Source organism: Fringilla coelebs (assembly GCF_963513975.1).
Source record: "Fringilla coelebs genome assembly, chromosome: Z".
Lineage (NCBI taxonomy): Eukaryota > Metazoa > Chordata > Aves > Passeriformes > Fringillidae > Fringilla > Fringilla coelebs.
This window is the reverse complement of record NC_140031.1, coordinates 65,069,756-65,086,783: the sequence shown is the minus strand read 5'-3', so window position 1 is coordinate 65,086,783 and position 17,028 is coordinate 65,069,756. Positions and strand designations below refer to the sequence as shown.

Below are 17,028 nucleotides of genomic sequence, written 5' to 3'. Positions count from 1 at the left end.
TACAGGCTTGTCCCCAGCTACTTGCAGTGGCATCTTGAAACGCCCACAGGTGGGACAGGGAGTGGGGTTGAACAGAAGGTAGGAGAGGATTTAGTAAGACAGGATAGACCACAGTGACCAGGCACAGGGCTCAGAGATGTGCACTGGCTCCTGCTTATATGTAACTGAATCCGTTCTCATTTCCCCTCTTACTTTTCCCCTGTTTCCAGCATGTTCCTCACCGCCCCCTCTTCCCCACAATTGACACTTTCTGGAGGCTCTCTTTAATGAGTTGGTACAGATCCACAGGCGCTCTCGGATATCTGTAACGCCCTTGTACTTTCACTTCTCCCTTACCTGTTAGAGAGTCCAGATTGATGCTCTTCAGAGCTATGCCTGTGATTTCTTACTGGCCTGTCAGTTTATGGCTGAAGAGTTTTGGTCATCTTAATGATCTTAGTGCATACTTAGCACGATTGTGTCACTTGGTAGTTTTTTTATGGCTTTCTCTGTGTGCTGAAATGATTCTTTACCAGGTAACAGCAATAAACTGGGTGCTCTCAACTTCCTCATGCCTTTACACTTTCTCTTTAGCCATATTGTTAAACGTAGTAATGATAAGGTAATTCCAATGAGCTGCTGAGGAAATTGAGCTAATGAAAGCATTTGACAAAAAATATTGGGGTTTTAGATAAGCACAGTTTGTAAAGTAAATAATAGAGGGGTAAAGGTTTAAAGTAGATTTTATGATGAAAGAGGCATTTCAAGCTAAGCAAGGTCACGGGGTGCCATCAGGCAGTAACTTTGTTAACTTGAGTAGTGAAGGCCATCGCTGCATTGAGTTGAAGATATCACAGATTTCAACTACTAGAGAATTACCTATTATCTATATCTCAAGAATTCTGCCGGATTTCTTTTTTTACTTCTACAGCTATGCAACAGGGCATGAACTTCTTTTAACCTTCTGTTACACGGTGGTAGAGAGTCTTAATCTGTACAGTTGTGACCAGAAGTTTTATTCCTTAAACAGAATGCAGTTTTAAAAATTATTCCTATGTTGTAGTGCTGAGTATGCTTCACTGAAATTCTGAGATTTCTAAAGATAGAAATAAGTTATCCTGCTATTTATTTAGTTTTCATTGCTGTAAATTGCTGTAAGCACACTATGAATACTTACAAGTGAAAGTTTTACATACTCTTTCACCACTGCTTTTTTACTTTTTTTTTTCTTTTTTCAGAATCCTGTTGCATCCAGTTATAACTGGTCAGAAATAGATGTCCTGATTCTGGCTGGAACTATTGGCCATGTTTTGAGTTTGGGGGCAAGCAGTTTTATTGAAGAGGAACATCAAACCTGGTATTTTCTTATCAATACACTTTGTTTGGTGCTGTGTCAGGAACTTTGTAGAAATAATTTTCTTCTCAAGGAATGTGACCTTCAACATAGCACCAATGTGAAACAAAATTTTGATAGTATTGGGGGATCCTCTGAGTGCAAAAATATAGACATTCCAGCAGCAAGTAATTCAAAACTGGGCAAGGCCACCTCTTCACCTGAATTCGTAAAAGGATCAGATAAGTGGATAAGCTTAGCAACTCCATGGATCATCCTTATTTGCTGTCGACTGCTTCGATCTTTGAATCAGACAGGTGTTCAGTGGGCTCATCGACCAGACTTTGGACACTGGTTGACAAGGTGGGTATCTGATTTACTGTCACACTTTCTGCCTTATTTAAAAATTAAAGTGTGTTTAATTTGGTGAAATATGTATTTTCTATATGGTCTCTGATCAGAAAGTGCTGCAAACATACAAAGCAGATAAAGGATGAAGTAACATAAGGAATTTTTCATTTCTATTTCATGCAGGAGTAATTCCTTGTGTACTATAAAGTTTATGATCTTTGCCCTACGCCATGACTTACCTAATTAATGCCAATTATACATGATACGTTTATCAGAAGCAAAAAGTAAATACTTTCCATGTGTAAGTCAACAGTGTCTGGTTTGAGAAATTAAAAATCACTTAATAAACTTTTGAAATTAAGGCAGGAAGGTACTGCATAATTGCAAAATTTATGAAGTCACAGGAGAAGATGCCATACATAGAATTCTTCCTTGTTTATCGCATGTTTATAATGTGTGGGTGAAAAGCTGAAGGAATTTATTGAGTGTAGTATCATAAACAAGAAAGGGATTTTTTATAACTGAAAGTACAGCAGAGAAGGGCTTCTGCTTTTTCTGATACCTTTCAGTATTTTTATGAACTAAAGTTATTATTCAGTGATACTTGAACTGTCTCATGTACTTCAGTTAGTGGATAGAGATGCAATACTTTTTTGACTGTCTAGTCAATGTTTTGCAAACAGCAGATGAAGAGGCTCTGCTGTGTAAGATAAATAGATTTCTTGCCAATATTTTACAACACTTGGATGAAATGTCATTCATAATTCATTAAAAATGACATGAGGAAATGGACTAATATGAGACTTGTTATTTATTGGCAGCCTCACAGATGAAATGCTAATTGCAGTGACAGGCATAAGTGCTGAAAGACATGAGTTATAAGGGAATTTATTGCATTATAGCATTTGTTCTTTACCAGAGTTTTCAGCATGCATTTATGCTCTTGAGGTGAGGAAATGAGGAAAAAATGTCATATTTCCTATATCAATTCCATATGATAGATAACTCACTTCTTCATTATGAGCTAAGCCAATGTGTGAGCAGGGTGAGGTGTGATTGTGTGAGGATGTGACTGTGAGGATTTTTGCAATTAATCCTGAGCATCTGCAGAAGATTTATTTGCCCAGTTATGTTCTGAGCCAGATTTTTTTCTTCAGACTGTCTGTCATTTTCTTTGGAGTGTGCTGGTACCACAAGGCCATGAAAAAAGGACCTGATACTCCTGCAGCTGAAAAATTTGGCTTGTTTCAGATACATGCTTTAACTTGTGTGGTCTGCCAGAGATGTTTGTTTATTCTTGGAAATATTACCAGACTTCTAAAAATTGTGTGTGCATGTTTGGACTTAACTTTTGAAGATCCTGTTTTGCTTTCGTATGCTCCCACTTCTGATTTCCTGGAAGTATGCCTGGATTCTTCTAAGTATGCCTGGAAAGCAGCAAAACCTTCTGTAGCTTTGGCCTGTGGGGGGTCTCAGGGGAATAACACAGATGGAGTGTAGACTGCAGATACACCAGGTGCTTCCTAATTTATAACAAAAGTGGGAAATCCTATATGCCCAGCTCTAACACTAGTTGCCTGTCAGAAACTTCCAAGCAACCCATTCAGGTAAACCCAAAGCTTTTTACATCTGTTTTGGTTTACTCTGGATTTTTTTGTGGGGTTTTTTTTTGTGGGTTTTTTTGTTTGGGTTTTTTTTTTTTTTTTTTAGTTTGTTGGTTTTTTTTGTGTGTGTGTTTTTTTGGTTGTTGTTGTTGCTATTGAGGAAGGAGAAAGGAGAGAAGATTCTATTTTTGTGTTTGGTTTTTGTCCCTGTGAATTGGAATTCATGTGAATTTGAAAATGTCCATATCTTTCTCTGCACTGGCTAACCCCTAACATGGTTGAACCCAGGGTGAGAAATAACCTTCCTCTGTCTTCTGGTAGGGTTCTGCATATGCAGCTCCACATGCTGTTGGTTGTCTTTGCTACAAGGGCATGTTGCATGCTGATTGTTGAGTCAGGGTCCACCCAGGCCTTTCGAGTCACCTCTGAGAAGATGGTCAGCCCCCAGTCTGTCCTGATATGTGTATTATTCCTTCCAAGCTGCAGGACTTTCCTCTTGCGTTCAATGAACTTCATAAGATCCCTGGCGGGCAATTTCTCCAGGCTGTCAAGGGCCTTTGAGTGTCAGCAGACCCACCTGTTGTACCAGCCACCCCTCCCTGTTGTGTATTGTGTGCAGACTTGCTGAAGGGCACTGCCCCATGGCCCGAGTCATTAGTGAAGACATTAAACATAGGGCCAATGCCCAAATCCTGGGGCTGACAGATAGTGACTGCCTGTCAGAACTCAGGACATCCCTTTGGGAGTCCAGAGTTGCCGGGACTCCTGCCAGGGGGCTCAGAGGCCCTGGCACACAGCCCCGAACACCAGTAGATTTGATTATGGACCTTGGAACAAATTGCCAGCTTTACATGAAGACCTAAAAGCCACAGCAATTTAAGTAGTGTAATAATAAAGTTATCACAGGCTGTAAATGTAGGTTTTGGGATTTTTAGTATAAGGGTTATGGGGACAAGATGGAGGGACTTGGGCATATCTAGCCTTTTTTCTTCTTCCCTACCTCCCTCCTCAGTGGTGATGTTGGCACTTTTAGATTGGTTTAGAGTAGAAGCTCACTGTCTAACATAGGTGATAGGTATTGGAAAGTAATTGTAAACATGTTACACGTAGTTTTTAGCGTATAAAGATAACACCGCCCTGGAGGCAGGCAGAGTGCCTCTGACTGTCCTGCTGAGCAGACCTCGGCTGGGCAGGAGGAAAATGTTATAGATAAGATTTAATGAACAACTCCAGGACCGAAAACTGAAGAGCTTAGACTCATCCTTTGAACGTGCGAGCTGAAGCAGAGACTTTTAACACATCTTGGGGTCACAAAGCTCAGCGATCTTCTGAGAACTGCCCTCCAGGTGGACTTTGTGCTACTAAGGGCAACTCTGTGAATCCAGTATTTGCGTACTTTTCAGTCCGCCTGACTTTCTACTTATCTAGCATGAGATTGCCTATTGGAATGTTATTGGAGCTGGTGTTAATAACCTTGTTAAAGCACAGATAAACAACAATGCCTCCTTTGTGCTCTTCCACTGAGCTTGTCTCATCATAAGAATCTGTCAGGTTGATAAAGTATTCTCTTCCATAAAGCCATCACAACCCTATTATTAAAACTGTCTGCCTCCCCCTTCAGTAAGGCTGAAGTATAGCAGCTAGAGACCAAAACAAAAACATCAGAATTTTACAGATTCATTTCTTCCTCTGTTCCCTGTCAAATTATGGCCTCACATGGAGTTTATTTGCTTAGGTCTTGAAGCAAGTAGAAGAGAAAAGATTCTACGTCTGTAGTCTTAGGCTATGACTGATCGTTTGGCTAAAATGCTATCTTTTGCCATGCAAGGCCAGGAACTCGCTCCCTTTCTCCTCACCTTGCTGGCCTGTATTTTAATTGCTCTTGTGTCAGTATGGTGAACTTCTATGTCACTGCATAGATGTGTCTGGAAAAATAACTAAAGATGGCATGGGAAACTCTTGACTTTCAGTTGGATCACTTCTCACTCTAATTTACCATCAGTCTTGGCAGGCAATTGGGCTGACTTAGTAACAGGAATGCAGGAAGGGAAGTGTACACAAGTAAGCACTGCTGTTGTTGAAATTACTGTAAGAAGAGAACATGGAAGTGTCCGCATCTTTTGAAGTGCTGCAGGCATACAGTTTTTTCTTTCTGCTGTTGTCCAGCATTCCTTACAAAACCCACTTGCCTTTCAAATCTAATTGAGAAAGAAGCAATGATTCCCTGCCTTGTACTTTGGGAGGCTTAAAAAGCTTATGCAACAGTCGAGAGTGTTGTGCCATGGCAGGCTAAGAGGATATGTGATTAGGACTGTTACTGTCACAGTTGTGCCTTCTCCCTTTTATTGGTGCAACTACTTTTGCTGTGTTTAGGGACCAAGTGCAAGAACAGAGCCCTGGCAGCCCTGGCACATATTGGCTCAGGCTGCTGTGGGACTACATCCTGACTTAAAACAATGGAGCAATTTTCAGCATAACAGGAGAATATTATGTATGTGTCCATGGTGACATAAACTTCAGTCGCAATATAGAGTTAAAAGATTAGTAATATTTGAAGTATGACAATTTTTGGACTTGAATGATGGGATGTAGTTGAGTGCATGACTCTGCTATGGCTCACTGAACAAGCTTTGGAAAGATTAGTCAATGATGCAGCTAAATCTTTACACATCCTAGGGTCTGTAAAGTGTCTGGGAATTTCTATTTGGCCAGCATGCTTACATTTTCTTTGGTCAAGGGTTTTAATATCTTTGTTCCTTCTTCTTCTCATAGTATTAGGGTTATAGAGATCTCTGTTTCCCTAGTGATTTAAACAGTATTGAGATGAATAGCATGAATTAAAAGTTGGTGATAAACTGAGTTGCATACAGCACTTATTCTTCTTCCCAAAATGCATTGCTAGTCTATAAGGTTGATTGTTATTTTGTTTTTACTATTAGTTTAATTGGCGTAGTTATGTCTTAATAGCATTTTTTTCTAGTAAGAATTATGAACCTTAGATCATGTGTGCTGTTGTTAGTTTGAGTTTTGGCTACTCAGAGTTTTTTCTAGCCAGTCTTCTGTTTTGTCTCTAAGCTAAACTAATGAACAAATGGCCTTCTTTTTTTTGTTCCTCTGTATTGATTTTCTGGACATCTGTGCTCATTCTCAGACTAGGATTTTGCTTCATTAGACAGTGCTTAAGGGGCTCAGTATTTAAAAGAGAGAGACTGTTGTCTAGATTTTCCTGTTTGATGTAAGCATCAAAACACAGAATATCAATCTACCTAGAGTGTGTTGAATTTGGCTACTAGGAAAACATTCAGCAGTGCTGAAGTAAGGAAAATGTTCTTTGTCACAGACAGACTGTGAAACCTGAAAAATACTTTTATGGGACAGAAAGCAAAAGAAAATCAGACAGTCGATGAAATGAAAGAAAACATCCAGTCTAAATCTGACTGGAAGTCAAGTTTTCTTTTTTGTTGGTTGGTATTCAGTTAGCTTTGTTTGGCTATAATCTTGGTCAGGGCTGATACTTCAAAGGTGTCAGGGCTCCTACATGGCAGTGTCAGCTTGAAGAGAAGTGACAAGAAGCATCAGCATGGGAAGAGTATAACATTTTCTCTAAATAATATTATACTTAACCATTCCCAAATGCCCTTCCCCTCGGAGCTAGCACACCTTGTGACTTCTGTGTATTTGATTGTAAAACAAAAGAAACAATTAAAAAAGGCCTTATCCACTTAAGTTATTAATCATGCACATTTACAATTCATTTCACTCTGCTTGTATTTGCAGTGAGGTGAGGTACAAACAGTGGAAGAAAATGTCTTCAACCTTCCTTCTATTACCAGGAGTGTGATTGTACACCTAACAAGCTGTTACAGTGGGAAAATTGATCCAAAGTGCTCTTTTTTCCTACCCCTCTCACCAGATTTTCTCTCAGGGAGCTATTGGTTCTTCACTTTCGGTTTTGTGGTTTGTGCAAAACCCAGGACATGACAGCTGAGATCAGAGTAGCTTGTTTGTGTTTGTGTTTCTGAGCAGACTATCAAAACCATTTAGAACTTTGCTAAATTATTGGACTCTGTGTTGAACAACTACAATCTCCTTTCAAAATATATGCTAATTACATGTGCTTTTAGCTGCCTAACTGTAAGAACCTTGGCTAGAAAACATTGAAACTGTACGTAATATGTGCTGACCTGACTTTGCTGTCTGTAAATCCTTTCGTTGCTTCTTCAGCAAATGCTAGGAAACACACAGGTAGGGTTTTTTCCAACAGATTTATATGATTCAAAAAAATTCCAAACAGCGATCACAGAAGACTGTTACCAGAAGACCTGGACATGAGATGTGTGTTAATCCCTAGCAGTCAAGAGTGTAAACTCAGTGTGCGTTGAGTTTTTTAGATAAAGGGACAAAGATGATGAGGGTGTGCCGTTATTTATCCCTGATTTGTCTTGCTCTCATACAATGACTAGCCAAAGAGAATATGACCAGAATGTTTAGAGTTTTCTGTAAGTGCTTATTTGAAAGGTTTAGTGGCAACTAAATTAGTTTGTTATATTTTGATCATAATGAAGGTGGTGCTTGCATTATCTTCACAGGTTGCTGCAGGAGTCCACTGTTTCTGCTCTCTCCATGTGTAGAGGAAGAATAATAGGGAGGAGAAACATCAAGACTACATTTTCTGTCTCATAGTATTCTAGATTTTATGCCTCTCACTTTTCTCTACTGGGTTTCAGAGAATAGTGCATCTCTTGGGAATTTTGTTAAGGTGTGCAAGCTATTTGACTCGGTCCTGCATGCAGAACTAACAGGACAATTTATCTGCCTTACAACCTTTCCTCCATGACTTCAAGCACAACCCTTGGAACAGCTATTGGTCAAGCTCCTGATAAAGTGTATACTAGGGAATAGGAAAGTAAACCTGTTTTTGAAGTACAATAATTTTTATTAAATCAGAGATAAAACTGGAGTTTCATAAGTGTTCAATGGAGTTTCATAAGTGAATTCAGTGCAAGTAACAGCCCAGGCACATTATTGGTTTTGTTGAAGTTAATGATCTTTTATCATGGATTTTGAGTTGTGGAAAACAGAAGATGGAGCCCTTAACTCTCAAAATCTACATGTTGTTCTTAACTGAAGGCAAATTTAACAAAATTTGTGGTTTTATATTATTTGGGATACTGGGAATATTTTCAGTAGGCATGGGTTGGCAGTTCTTGGACTACAGCAGGCTTTTTGGAACTACATGTTAAGGAGTGGGTGCAGTTCTTTGCCTTACCCTGTTACATTTTGCAGTGCTGGCTCCTACTACTGAAGATTTAAATATGTAATCCTGGCAGCATGCTCAGTGGAATGCCCTTGTTTCTGGAACGTGTGTTACCTATTTAAGATGCAGGGGAACAAACAAACAAGCTGTATCTCTGATCTTCTCTGCCAATGATGCAAATTTTCTGTCTGTCTCTTGTATATATTGACAGAATACAAGGTTCTATAGTTGCTTAAGGGAATCATATTGTGCTAATGAGTTTGTGTGTGTGTGTGTGTGTATTTTAAACTATGTAAGTATATTTTTGGTAATTTTGGGTAGGTAATGTGTTCCATAGGTAGTAGGGTAGGTAACATGTCTAAAATGAAAAAAATACATATGTAGTTATTTCAAACCCCTGTTCTAATCCTGTAGTGCAAAAATCTTTTTGGTAATGCTAGAAAATAAAATACTGTCATATAAGAAAAACACACATTTTCAAAATGTATAAATAACAAAACTCTAGTGTAAAAGCAGTAGACCCTTTTCCATTATGCAATATGCAGCTCAGTTTTATATAATTAACAGAATAACTAGCATATGGTGGAACACAATAATTACACTTTTAATATGCATGCTTGAATAGATAACCTCATTAATAAAACTGCTTTTCTAAAAATACTAAAATATTTTACCGTACCTCTTGGAAAGTTCATAACAGACAAACAGACACCACTGCAGTGATTAATTTGGTGTTGCATTACAGTTTGTTTAATACAGTGCTATAGCTAAGGCTTTACCAAATGTGTTTAGCACAAATTACTGTTTTTAAAGGTTTTTTTTTGTTTGTTTGTTTGTTTTTTTTCCCAGCTCTGAGCATAAATCTGAACTTTCCTTCTTGGCTGCAGTCTCCCTTCTTATGATCTTCTTTCTGGTTCAAAGAAGATGCTCCCTGGTTTCAAAAATTGCCATGGCACTCGGGCTCCTGGGAGTCTACAGTTACCGGGCAGCTATTGGAAATGTCACATTTCCATGGCAACATGATGGCAAAGATATTTCAAAGTAAGTTCATCAGCAGATAAGTAACTGTTTCTAACAAGGTGTTGAACACTTTGGCTATCAGGGGATGAGGTGGATAGGATGTTCTAGGTTGGAATTACATTCTTAGGAATAGAATTGTAGTTTGTAGGTAAGCAGCACTGAATTTTTGTGATGTGTGCTTAATTTTAAGCCACGTGAAGTGTCTTTTTACTGTGACAGATGAGAAGCCAGTCAGTTAAGAATTAATATGAGGAAAGTCTAGTAGTTATGCTCTATATTTTTTCCTACCAATAACTCCAAATGCACTGTCTCTTGTTTTTAGATAGATTTGCCACATCTAGCAGAGCACAAGCCAAGCTCATTTAGCTACTTCTTAGTTTCAGAAGTGCTTAGTAGTTCAGAGAGCTGCTTTTCCGTACCTTACTTTTGCAGTTGAGTGTTCTATAACATGGGCTTTCAGTAAAGGTAAATCATGCTTGACCAACCTGACTGTCTTCTGCAATGAAACAAATGCAGTGTTGAACAAGGGTAGAGCAGTGGATGTTGTCTATCCTGATTTCAGCAAGGATTTCAACACTCATTCTCAAAATACCCTCGTAGACAAGCTCAAGAAGTGTGGACTGGAGAGTGGACATTTAAGTCTTGGCTGAATGGCACATCTGCGCAGCCCTCAAGAGGATGGAGAGTTGGGCAGAGAAAGGGGAGTGACCTGCTGTGAAACAGCTGTGGAGAAGGACCTGGGAGTTCTGGTGGACAACAAGCTGTCCATGAGCCAGCAGTGTGTCCTGGGGGCCAAGAAGGCCAGTGGGACCCTGGGGTGCATTAGGGAGAGCATTGCCTGCAGGTTGAGGGAGGTGATCCTGTCCCTCTGCTCAGCCCAGTGAGGCACATCTGGAATGCTGTGCCCAGTTCTGGGCTCCTCAGGATAAGAGACACAAGGAGGTCCTAGACTGAGTTGAGAGGTGGACTCTGAAAGTGGTTAGGAGATTGGAGCATCTCTTGAATGAGGAAAGGCTTAGGGAGCTGGGCCTGTATAGCCTTGAGAAGAGAATGACTGGGAGACAACCTCAGCAGTGTCTCTGAGAGAAAGGTGTCAGAGAATGGATCCAGGCTCTTCTTGGTGGTGCCAAGCAACAGGGCAGGAGACAATGGGCTGAAACTGATGCACAGAAGTTCAGCTTGAATATGAGGAAGAAGTTCCTTACTGTGAGGGTGACCAGACACTGAAATAGGTTGCACAGAGATGTTGTGGAGTCTCCCTCACAGGAGATATTCAAGAACTGTCTGGACACAATCCTGTGCAATATGCTCTAGTTTGTGCAATGTGCCCTGTTTGAGCCTTGAGCAGGAAGGTTGGATCAGATGACTTGCTGTAGTCCCTTTTAGTCTTAGTTTCTCAGACTTTGCACTTCTAGAATATCAGGTCACATTTTTGAAGCGTACTGATCCTCCTTCTTGTCAGCTTTTTTGAGCAACATGCTGTGTTTCCTTCAGAAGCTGGCTTTCACTGGAAATTAAGAGGCAAATGAATTTATAAGTGGTAATGAATTTGTAAGTGGTTTGAAGATAATGTAAGTGCTAATTACACTTACAACTTAAAATGTAATTTTTTTTGGTAATGAAATTGCTTAGGGATTTCAAAAATACTAGCCTTGGATTTAACCTGTTTGGGAGAACTGGTTGGTCTTGACCTCTCTTGAAAGGCTCTGAAGTAGGTATTAGTAAGTAACTAATTTTTCTGGTTTATTAACTTTTTTTCAATTTTATTTTCTCTTTAGGGGGATTACTGAAGCTCGTTTTGTTTATGTCTTTGTTCTTGGCATAGTCTTCACTGGCACTAAAGATTTACTAAAGTCACAGGTTATTTCTGCAGACTCCAGCACGAAGAGCACAGGATTATGGGAAGTATATAGTGGATTGGTTCTACTAGCAGCTCTTCTATTTAGACCTCACAATTTACCAGTCTTGGTGTTTTGTCTGCTGATTCAGACAATGATGACAAAATATATTTGGATACCTTTGAAATTTGATGCAGCACAGATTACTATCATGCACTACTGGTTTGGCCAAGCTTTCTTCTATTTTCAGGTAAGCTGAATACACTCTCCACTGCAGAGGTGGGAGATGGAATCATTTTTCAAAGAAATATTGTCCATTGTAAATAAAATGCTAACTAAATATTACAGTAGAAGAGCTTACTGAGTTCTCAGAAGGATTTAGTTTCTAAATGCTTTAATAATGTTTAGTTTTCAGAATCAGGGAAAGATGCATACCTTAGTGTCTTATTCTCCTTGTAGATTTCCAGAAGTGTTACAAAGATCAGAGAGCTATACCAGGATGATTTTGGTCTGTTAATGGGCCTTGTAAGTACTTTTCAGATGATAATTACTTTAAAAATGTCATCTGAGTTGATTAATACCAGTAAAAGACAGGTGGCTTTTGTCACTGGTTATTGAGAATTACAATAGGTCTATATACTGTTTAAGACTGAAAGAAAGTGCTGTGGCATGTAATATCTCTTATGAGAACCAGAACTAATTTTCTTTCTTATTATATTAAATAATACCTTCTTTCCTGAGGAGCCTTACTGACTTCAATAACCTAGTCTCTGCATTGCAAATAAAGTTGCAATTCCACAAAAACTTTGCTTTGCACTGAAGCTGGAGAGGATCTTTCTACTTCTAGTATTGTTGGAACCTTAGCATAGCAGGCTGGCTAAAGAGAGCGTTTGTTAACCTGGGAATCAGGTTTAAGAGGTGGGGTTTGCAAAATTTCAAAGTGGGACCCTGGTTGACTACCTCTGAGCTAGGGCTGGGGATTTTGAAACTCTGTTCAAGCTTAGGATACTGTAACTGCTGATTGAGGGTTGGCTTGATTGAGAGTAGCGATGCAGGTAAGATCATCATGATGCAGGTTCATCCCTTTGTACCCATTTTTCCTGTTCAGAGGGCCTAGCATGTCTTGCTTGAGTGGCTTTTGCATGTTTTGAATGTTGCTATTCAGGCAGTCAGCTTTGGTTACAGCCTTCTGAGAGCACCCCTTAGTGCAGCTGGCAAAATGCTGAAGACAGAGCCATCTCTGTACTGGGACACCAAACAGAAACAGCTACCAAAAATTTAATGGTGGGGAGGCTGGCACGAAAATCCTAGTGGAAAAGAGACTATAAAAGAATGGTTCCAATTTTTTCGTAAAGCAGCAAATGGTTCATAAATGTTTTCAGTGGTGTTGAATTCTTGATACACTTGGCTGAGAATTTCACAGTACCATGAAATTACAGGAGAGTTGAAGCTGGAAGATTCCTCTGGAGATCATTTAGTCCAGCCTGACCCTGACGTGAATCAGCAGGTCAAACAGACCAAGTTGATCTGAACCGTGTCCATTCCCTATTTCAAATACCTGAAAGGGTGAAGACTCTGCAAGCTCCCAGGGTAGTTGGTCCAGGGCTTGACCACCCTAGTTAGTAAAAAAAGCTTTTTCTGATTTTAATCAGAACTTCTTTTATTTCTGTTTCTGTGTATTGCTTTTCATCCCTTTGCTAGTCACTGTTGGATGACTGAGAAAGTCACAGTTTTGGTACAAATTCTGTACTTCCTCTCATCAGGTATTTATACACATTGTAATGATCCCTGCTGAGCTTTCTCCTCTTGAGAGTAAAAAGATCCAGGGAGTTGCTTGTATGACATATGCTTTGTTCCTGCTGTCATCTGTGGTGCTTCAGTGGACTTTTTCTGGCACACCTATGTCTTTTCCGTGGTGACAAGCCCAGAACTGGGCCCAGGCACCCAAATTGAGTCTCACCACTGCTTATTAGAGAGAATGGAGATCTCCCTTATATAGCTAGGGAGGCCCTTAACGGAGTCCTGGATGCTGTTGGTCTTCGCACAGAAAGGACAATGGCTGGCTGCTTTCCATATGGTTAGTTCCCAGTGTCACCAAAGACATTATTTATTCCTCCCCAGGTGCTAGATTTGACGTTTCCCTTTTGTGAACTTTTTGAATTTCTTGTCACTTCATTCCTTCAGCACCTGTTGAGGTGCCTCTAGTGGCACCTTTGATGGCAGCAGACCCATGTGCTGTTATCTGCCACTTTCCAGTTGTGTACTGAGTATTGGGACTTCCTGAGAGAACTCTGGCCCACTGCCCAGGTCATTGGTAAAGAAGTTAAACAGTATCAGCCCCAGTGTCAATCCTTGTGGCTCATCACTAGTGATTGGTCTCCAGATGGACTTCAAGCTGCTGATGGCAGCCCTGTGAAGTCAACATTTGAGCAGTTTCCAGTCCACATGGACGTCCAGCTTCCTAGCCTGGACCGCATCCCTTTGTTTTCCTCAGGAGATGCTTAAAAGTGCTCGTGAGGTGTATGTGCCTTAGATAAATGTAGCCCATGTATCTTCAACCAGTATGGCATGATGGAAAAGAAAACAAAAGCTTCTTAAAGTAATAGTTTTGTTTTGGAAGTTTAATGTGGCAGATTAACTGTTGTGTCTTTTCTGCTCTGAATAATGCCAAAAATTTTGGACTAACTTCTCTGGAAGAATTTACATCACCTTTGAAGTGGCTATAAACATCTTCCAGAAATAAGCTATTAGAGCTGTCAAGAGCTTGATACGTCTTTCTGTTTTGCTGCGCTGTGTTAAAGGGTTTTTTCCTACACCAATAAAAACTTATTTATGCAAGACCAATAGAAGATAACAGCATCTAGTAACATCTGTTTCAGCTTTCTAGTGGTCTTAAACTGGTATTATGGGAAAGACTGCTCTTTTTCATGGTTAATGTTTTGCAGTTTCAACTACCCTTGCAATTGAGGAATTTTTTCATTTTTAGAAGACTGGAAGCGATTTCCATTCTACTTGACTGCACATTGTGTTACTGCACATCCTGCAGTTTCAGAGCATCTGCCTAGGCCCTATCACTCTGCTGGCAATTTTGACATTCCTTCTAGAAGTGTGTCCTTTGGAAATAATAACTTCCAGTATGATACAGATTTCAGCAAACTTCAGGATATTTGAAAAATTAGATATGACAGGGGAATTTCTTCCACATTGACATGTTGCTGAGTTACAGCATCCAAATCTCATAAATGAGAAATTCTCCATTGCTCTAGTAGGAGCCAGATTTCTAGATGAGTCTTTATGAATCTCCTGTCACTGTAAGATCTGGAAAATGATCTGATCTGGGTAATAGTTGCTTATCAAAACTTCTGTTAGAAACACAGCAAAGGTTTTTCCCCCATGTTGTTTCTCATGCTGCTATGTATGAAATAGAACAGGCCCAGATAAGCTGCCTTTTTGTGTCCCATCACGTGTCCCAAACCTCTAGCTTTGAAAAGATTATTTTGAATTAGCAATGGCTTAGCAGGAGTTGTGAGGAATTCTTAAGTTGTTTTAGCACAGTACACTTTAAAAAGTATCAATTTCAGAAGAACATGCTAACAGTCTTCTAGAATTTTTTTGTGTGTCAGTTCACAAAAACTAAGGTGTGTGCCTATTCACGATGCGCAAGACCAGTTAAAATGACAAATGAATTTTCACAGAACAGGAAGGATTTCCTTCATTGTCTCTGTTTATTTCTCTTTTTGTTTTTCTATTTTCAGAACATCTTAGAAATGTTTCAGAAATAGAGAAATCAATTCTGCTAGTGAAAAAAGAGCTTTTAAGGGTCAAGTCAGATGGAATTTTCTTTCCCCTACTCCCCTCTCCCTCCCCCCTAGAGAACAAGTTTTTGGTTCTCTTTAAGAAATGTTTTAAGTACATTTATATTAGATGCCATTTTACGGTGGAGATTAAGAGTTTGACCAAAATACCCATCTTTAGATGTTGGCTTGTTCTTTTATTCTCTGATGAAAAAACTGTTCTGAAGGTATGGAAAGAAGCAAATTAATTCATACAATAGTAAGAGGGACTTTTATTTTTTGCATTTCACAATTGAAAAGCAGTTATCTGAAATGCAGAATATTAGCATAGAAAAGTACGATGGTCGAGCTGGTAGCTCATAAATTACACAGGCTATAAAGGTGCTTCAAAATCTAATTAATAGTCTCTCTTTGATTTGCAAATGTCTCTCAGTTTATGCTGAGAATAGTTTTTCCAGTCTGGGGCCATATTAAGGACGGAAGGAACGTCTTCCAGAAATGATGTGTAATTTTATGCCTCTTTTATGTTGTTTTTCTGTGAGGCATTCTGATCCGCATTATCTGGGAAAATCAAAAAGCTGGTGACATAAAAAAGCGAATTCTTCATTATTGTTTTTTTAAAAAATTTTAAAATATCTTCTTCCCTTTCCTTTGAGTTCTGTCTAGAGTATGAATGACTTGTTGCAAAGGGAAAAGTGCTCACTTTGTATAGCTTAAAATCAGGATTGAAACATTGCTTTAGTTTATTAGTGACATATAATTAACTGGCAACTCTGTGTTGATAATTAGCTGCCAGTCACTGGACTATAGATGCAGGATCCCTACCAGCTATACAACAGGTGAGCTTTTACCAATATTTACGCAATTTTGTGTCCCTGATTTGGGGAAAAAAAAAATCTATTCCTTGCGCTGGGACACCAGTCTTCCAAACACATGGAGGTAACCTCTCCCTATTTACTCACACCTCCTTTGACAAATGCAGGCACTCAAGCTTTCTTCATGTATCTTGAGAGTGCCATAGGCAAGTGACTCAGGTGAAGCTAGAGACGATTCTGCATTGTGTACATTTTCCAGCTCTTCCTTACATGAGTGATAGAGGGTGGAGGTCTGGATGTACTCATACTGGTTTAGTAACAAATTTTATTTTTATAAGCTATTTGATCTTTTTACCTTTTCCCACCTTCCTGGTGGGAAAACCAGGAAGGTCTTTACTTAGTGACAAGCAGATTCAGATCCTCACCTTACTTCTCTGCCACCCCATGAAGTGACAATGTTCTTACAGAGTACAGTTCAGGTTTCCCAGGTTTAGCAACTACCTGTCCTGTCCATGACCATCAGTGCTGAGTTCATACATTTTGATTGACTTAGGACAGGATTGTCTTTTAGACAGAGCATGTATGGTTTGTTCTCAGACACTGAGATAACATTAAGGAAGTACAGCTGGGCTGTTTCTGCTGGAGGAGTCCATCAAATTCTCCCCTTCAGTACTGACCTCTGTTCAGCTTGCTTTTGGTAACAGTAATTTGTTTACTGCCTCAGGAGCAAGCAATACTTATGATAGAATTCTAGGGGAGAGATGTGAGGGAAGCACAACTGTATTTTTAGATCTGATATGTACTGCTGGCATAGATTTAAATGTCTTCCTTTACTTTGTTTCTCCAAGTTTTGTGGTCACTAAAGCTTCAGTATTAAAGTTACTGAGTTCAGAGTGATGCTAAGGTTTTAATTTCCAGACAGACATAAAGATCTAATGTAGCATACAAAAAAATAGCAGGCTTATGGTTGAAGTGCAAAAACTGAATACCACTGAAATTCACTGGTGGTGTAGATCACATTGGATACTAAATTTAAA

At 39.4% G+C, this 17,028-nt stretch overlaps 1 protein-coding gene across 3 annotated transcripts in view; it reads left to right on the top strand.

Moving 5' to 3' along the window:
• The window catches only part of PIGG (phosphatidylinositol glycan anchor biosynthesis class G (EMM blood group)), a 79,538-nt gene that overhangs the window by 29,553 nt on the left and 32,957 nt on the right, over window positions 1-17,028 (top strand). For 2 of the 3 annotated variants that reach the window (XM_084225817.1, XM_084225819.1), the window contains exons 9-12: window positions 1,218-1,675; window positions 9,374-9,565; window positions 11,323-11,632; window positions 11,842-11,907. In XM_084225817.1, coding sequence (XP_084081943.1) covers window positions 1,218-1,675; window positions 9,374-9,565; window positions 11,323-11,632; window positions 11,842-11,907 — 1,026 coding nt within the window. The remainder of the gene's footprint in view (window positions 1-1,217; window positions 1,676-9,373; window positions 9,566-11,322; window positions 11,633-11,841; window positions 11,908-17,028) is intronic. The other variant, XM_084225818.1, reaches the window with a different exon arrangement.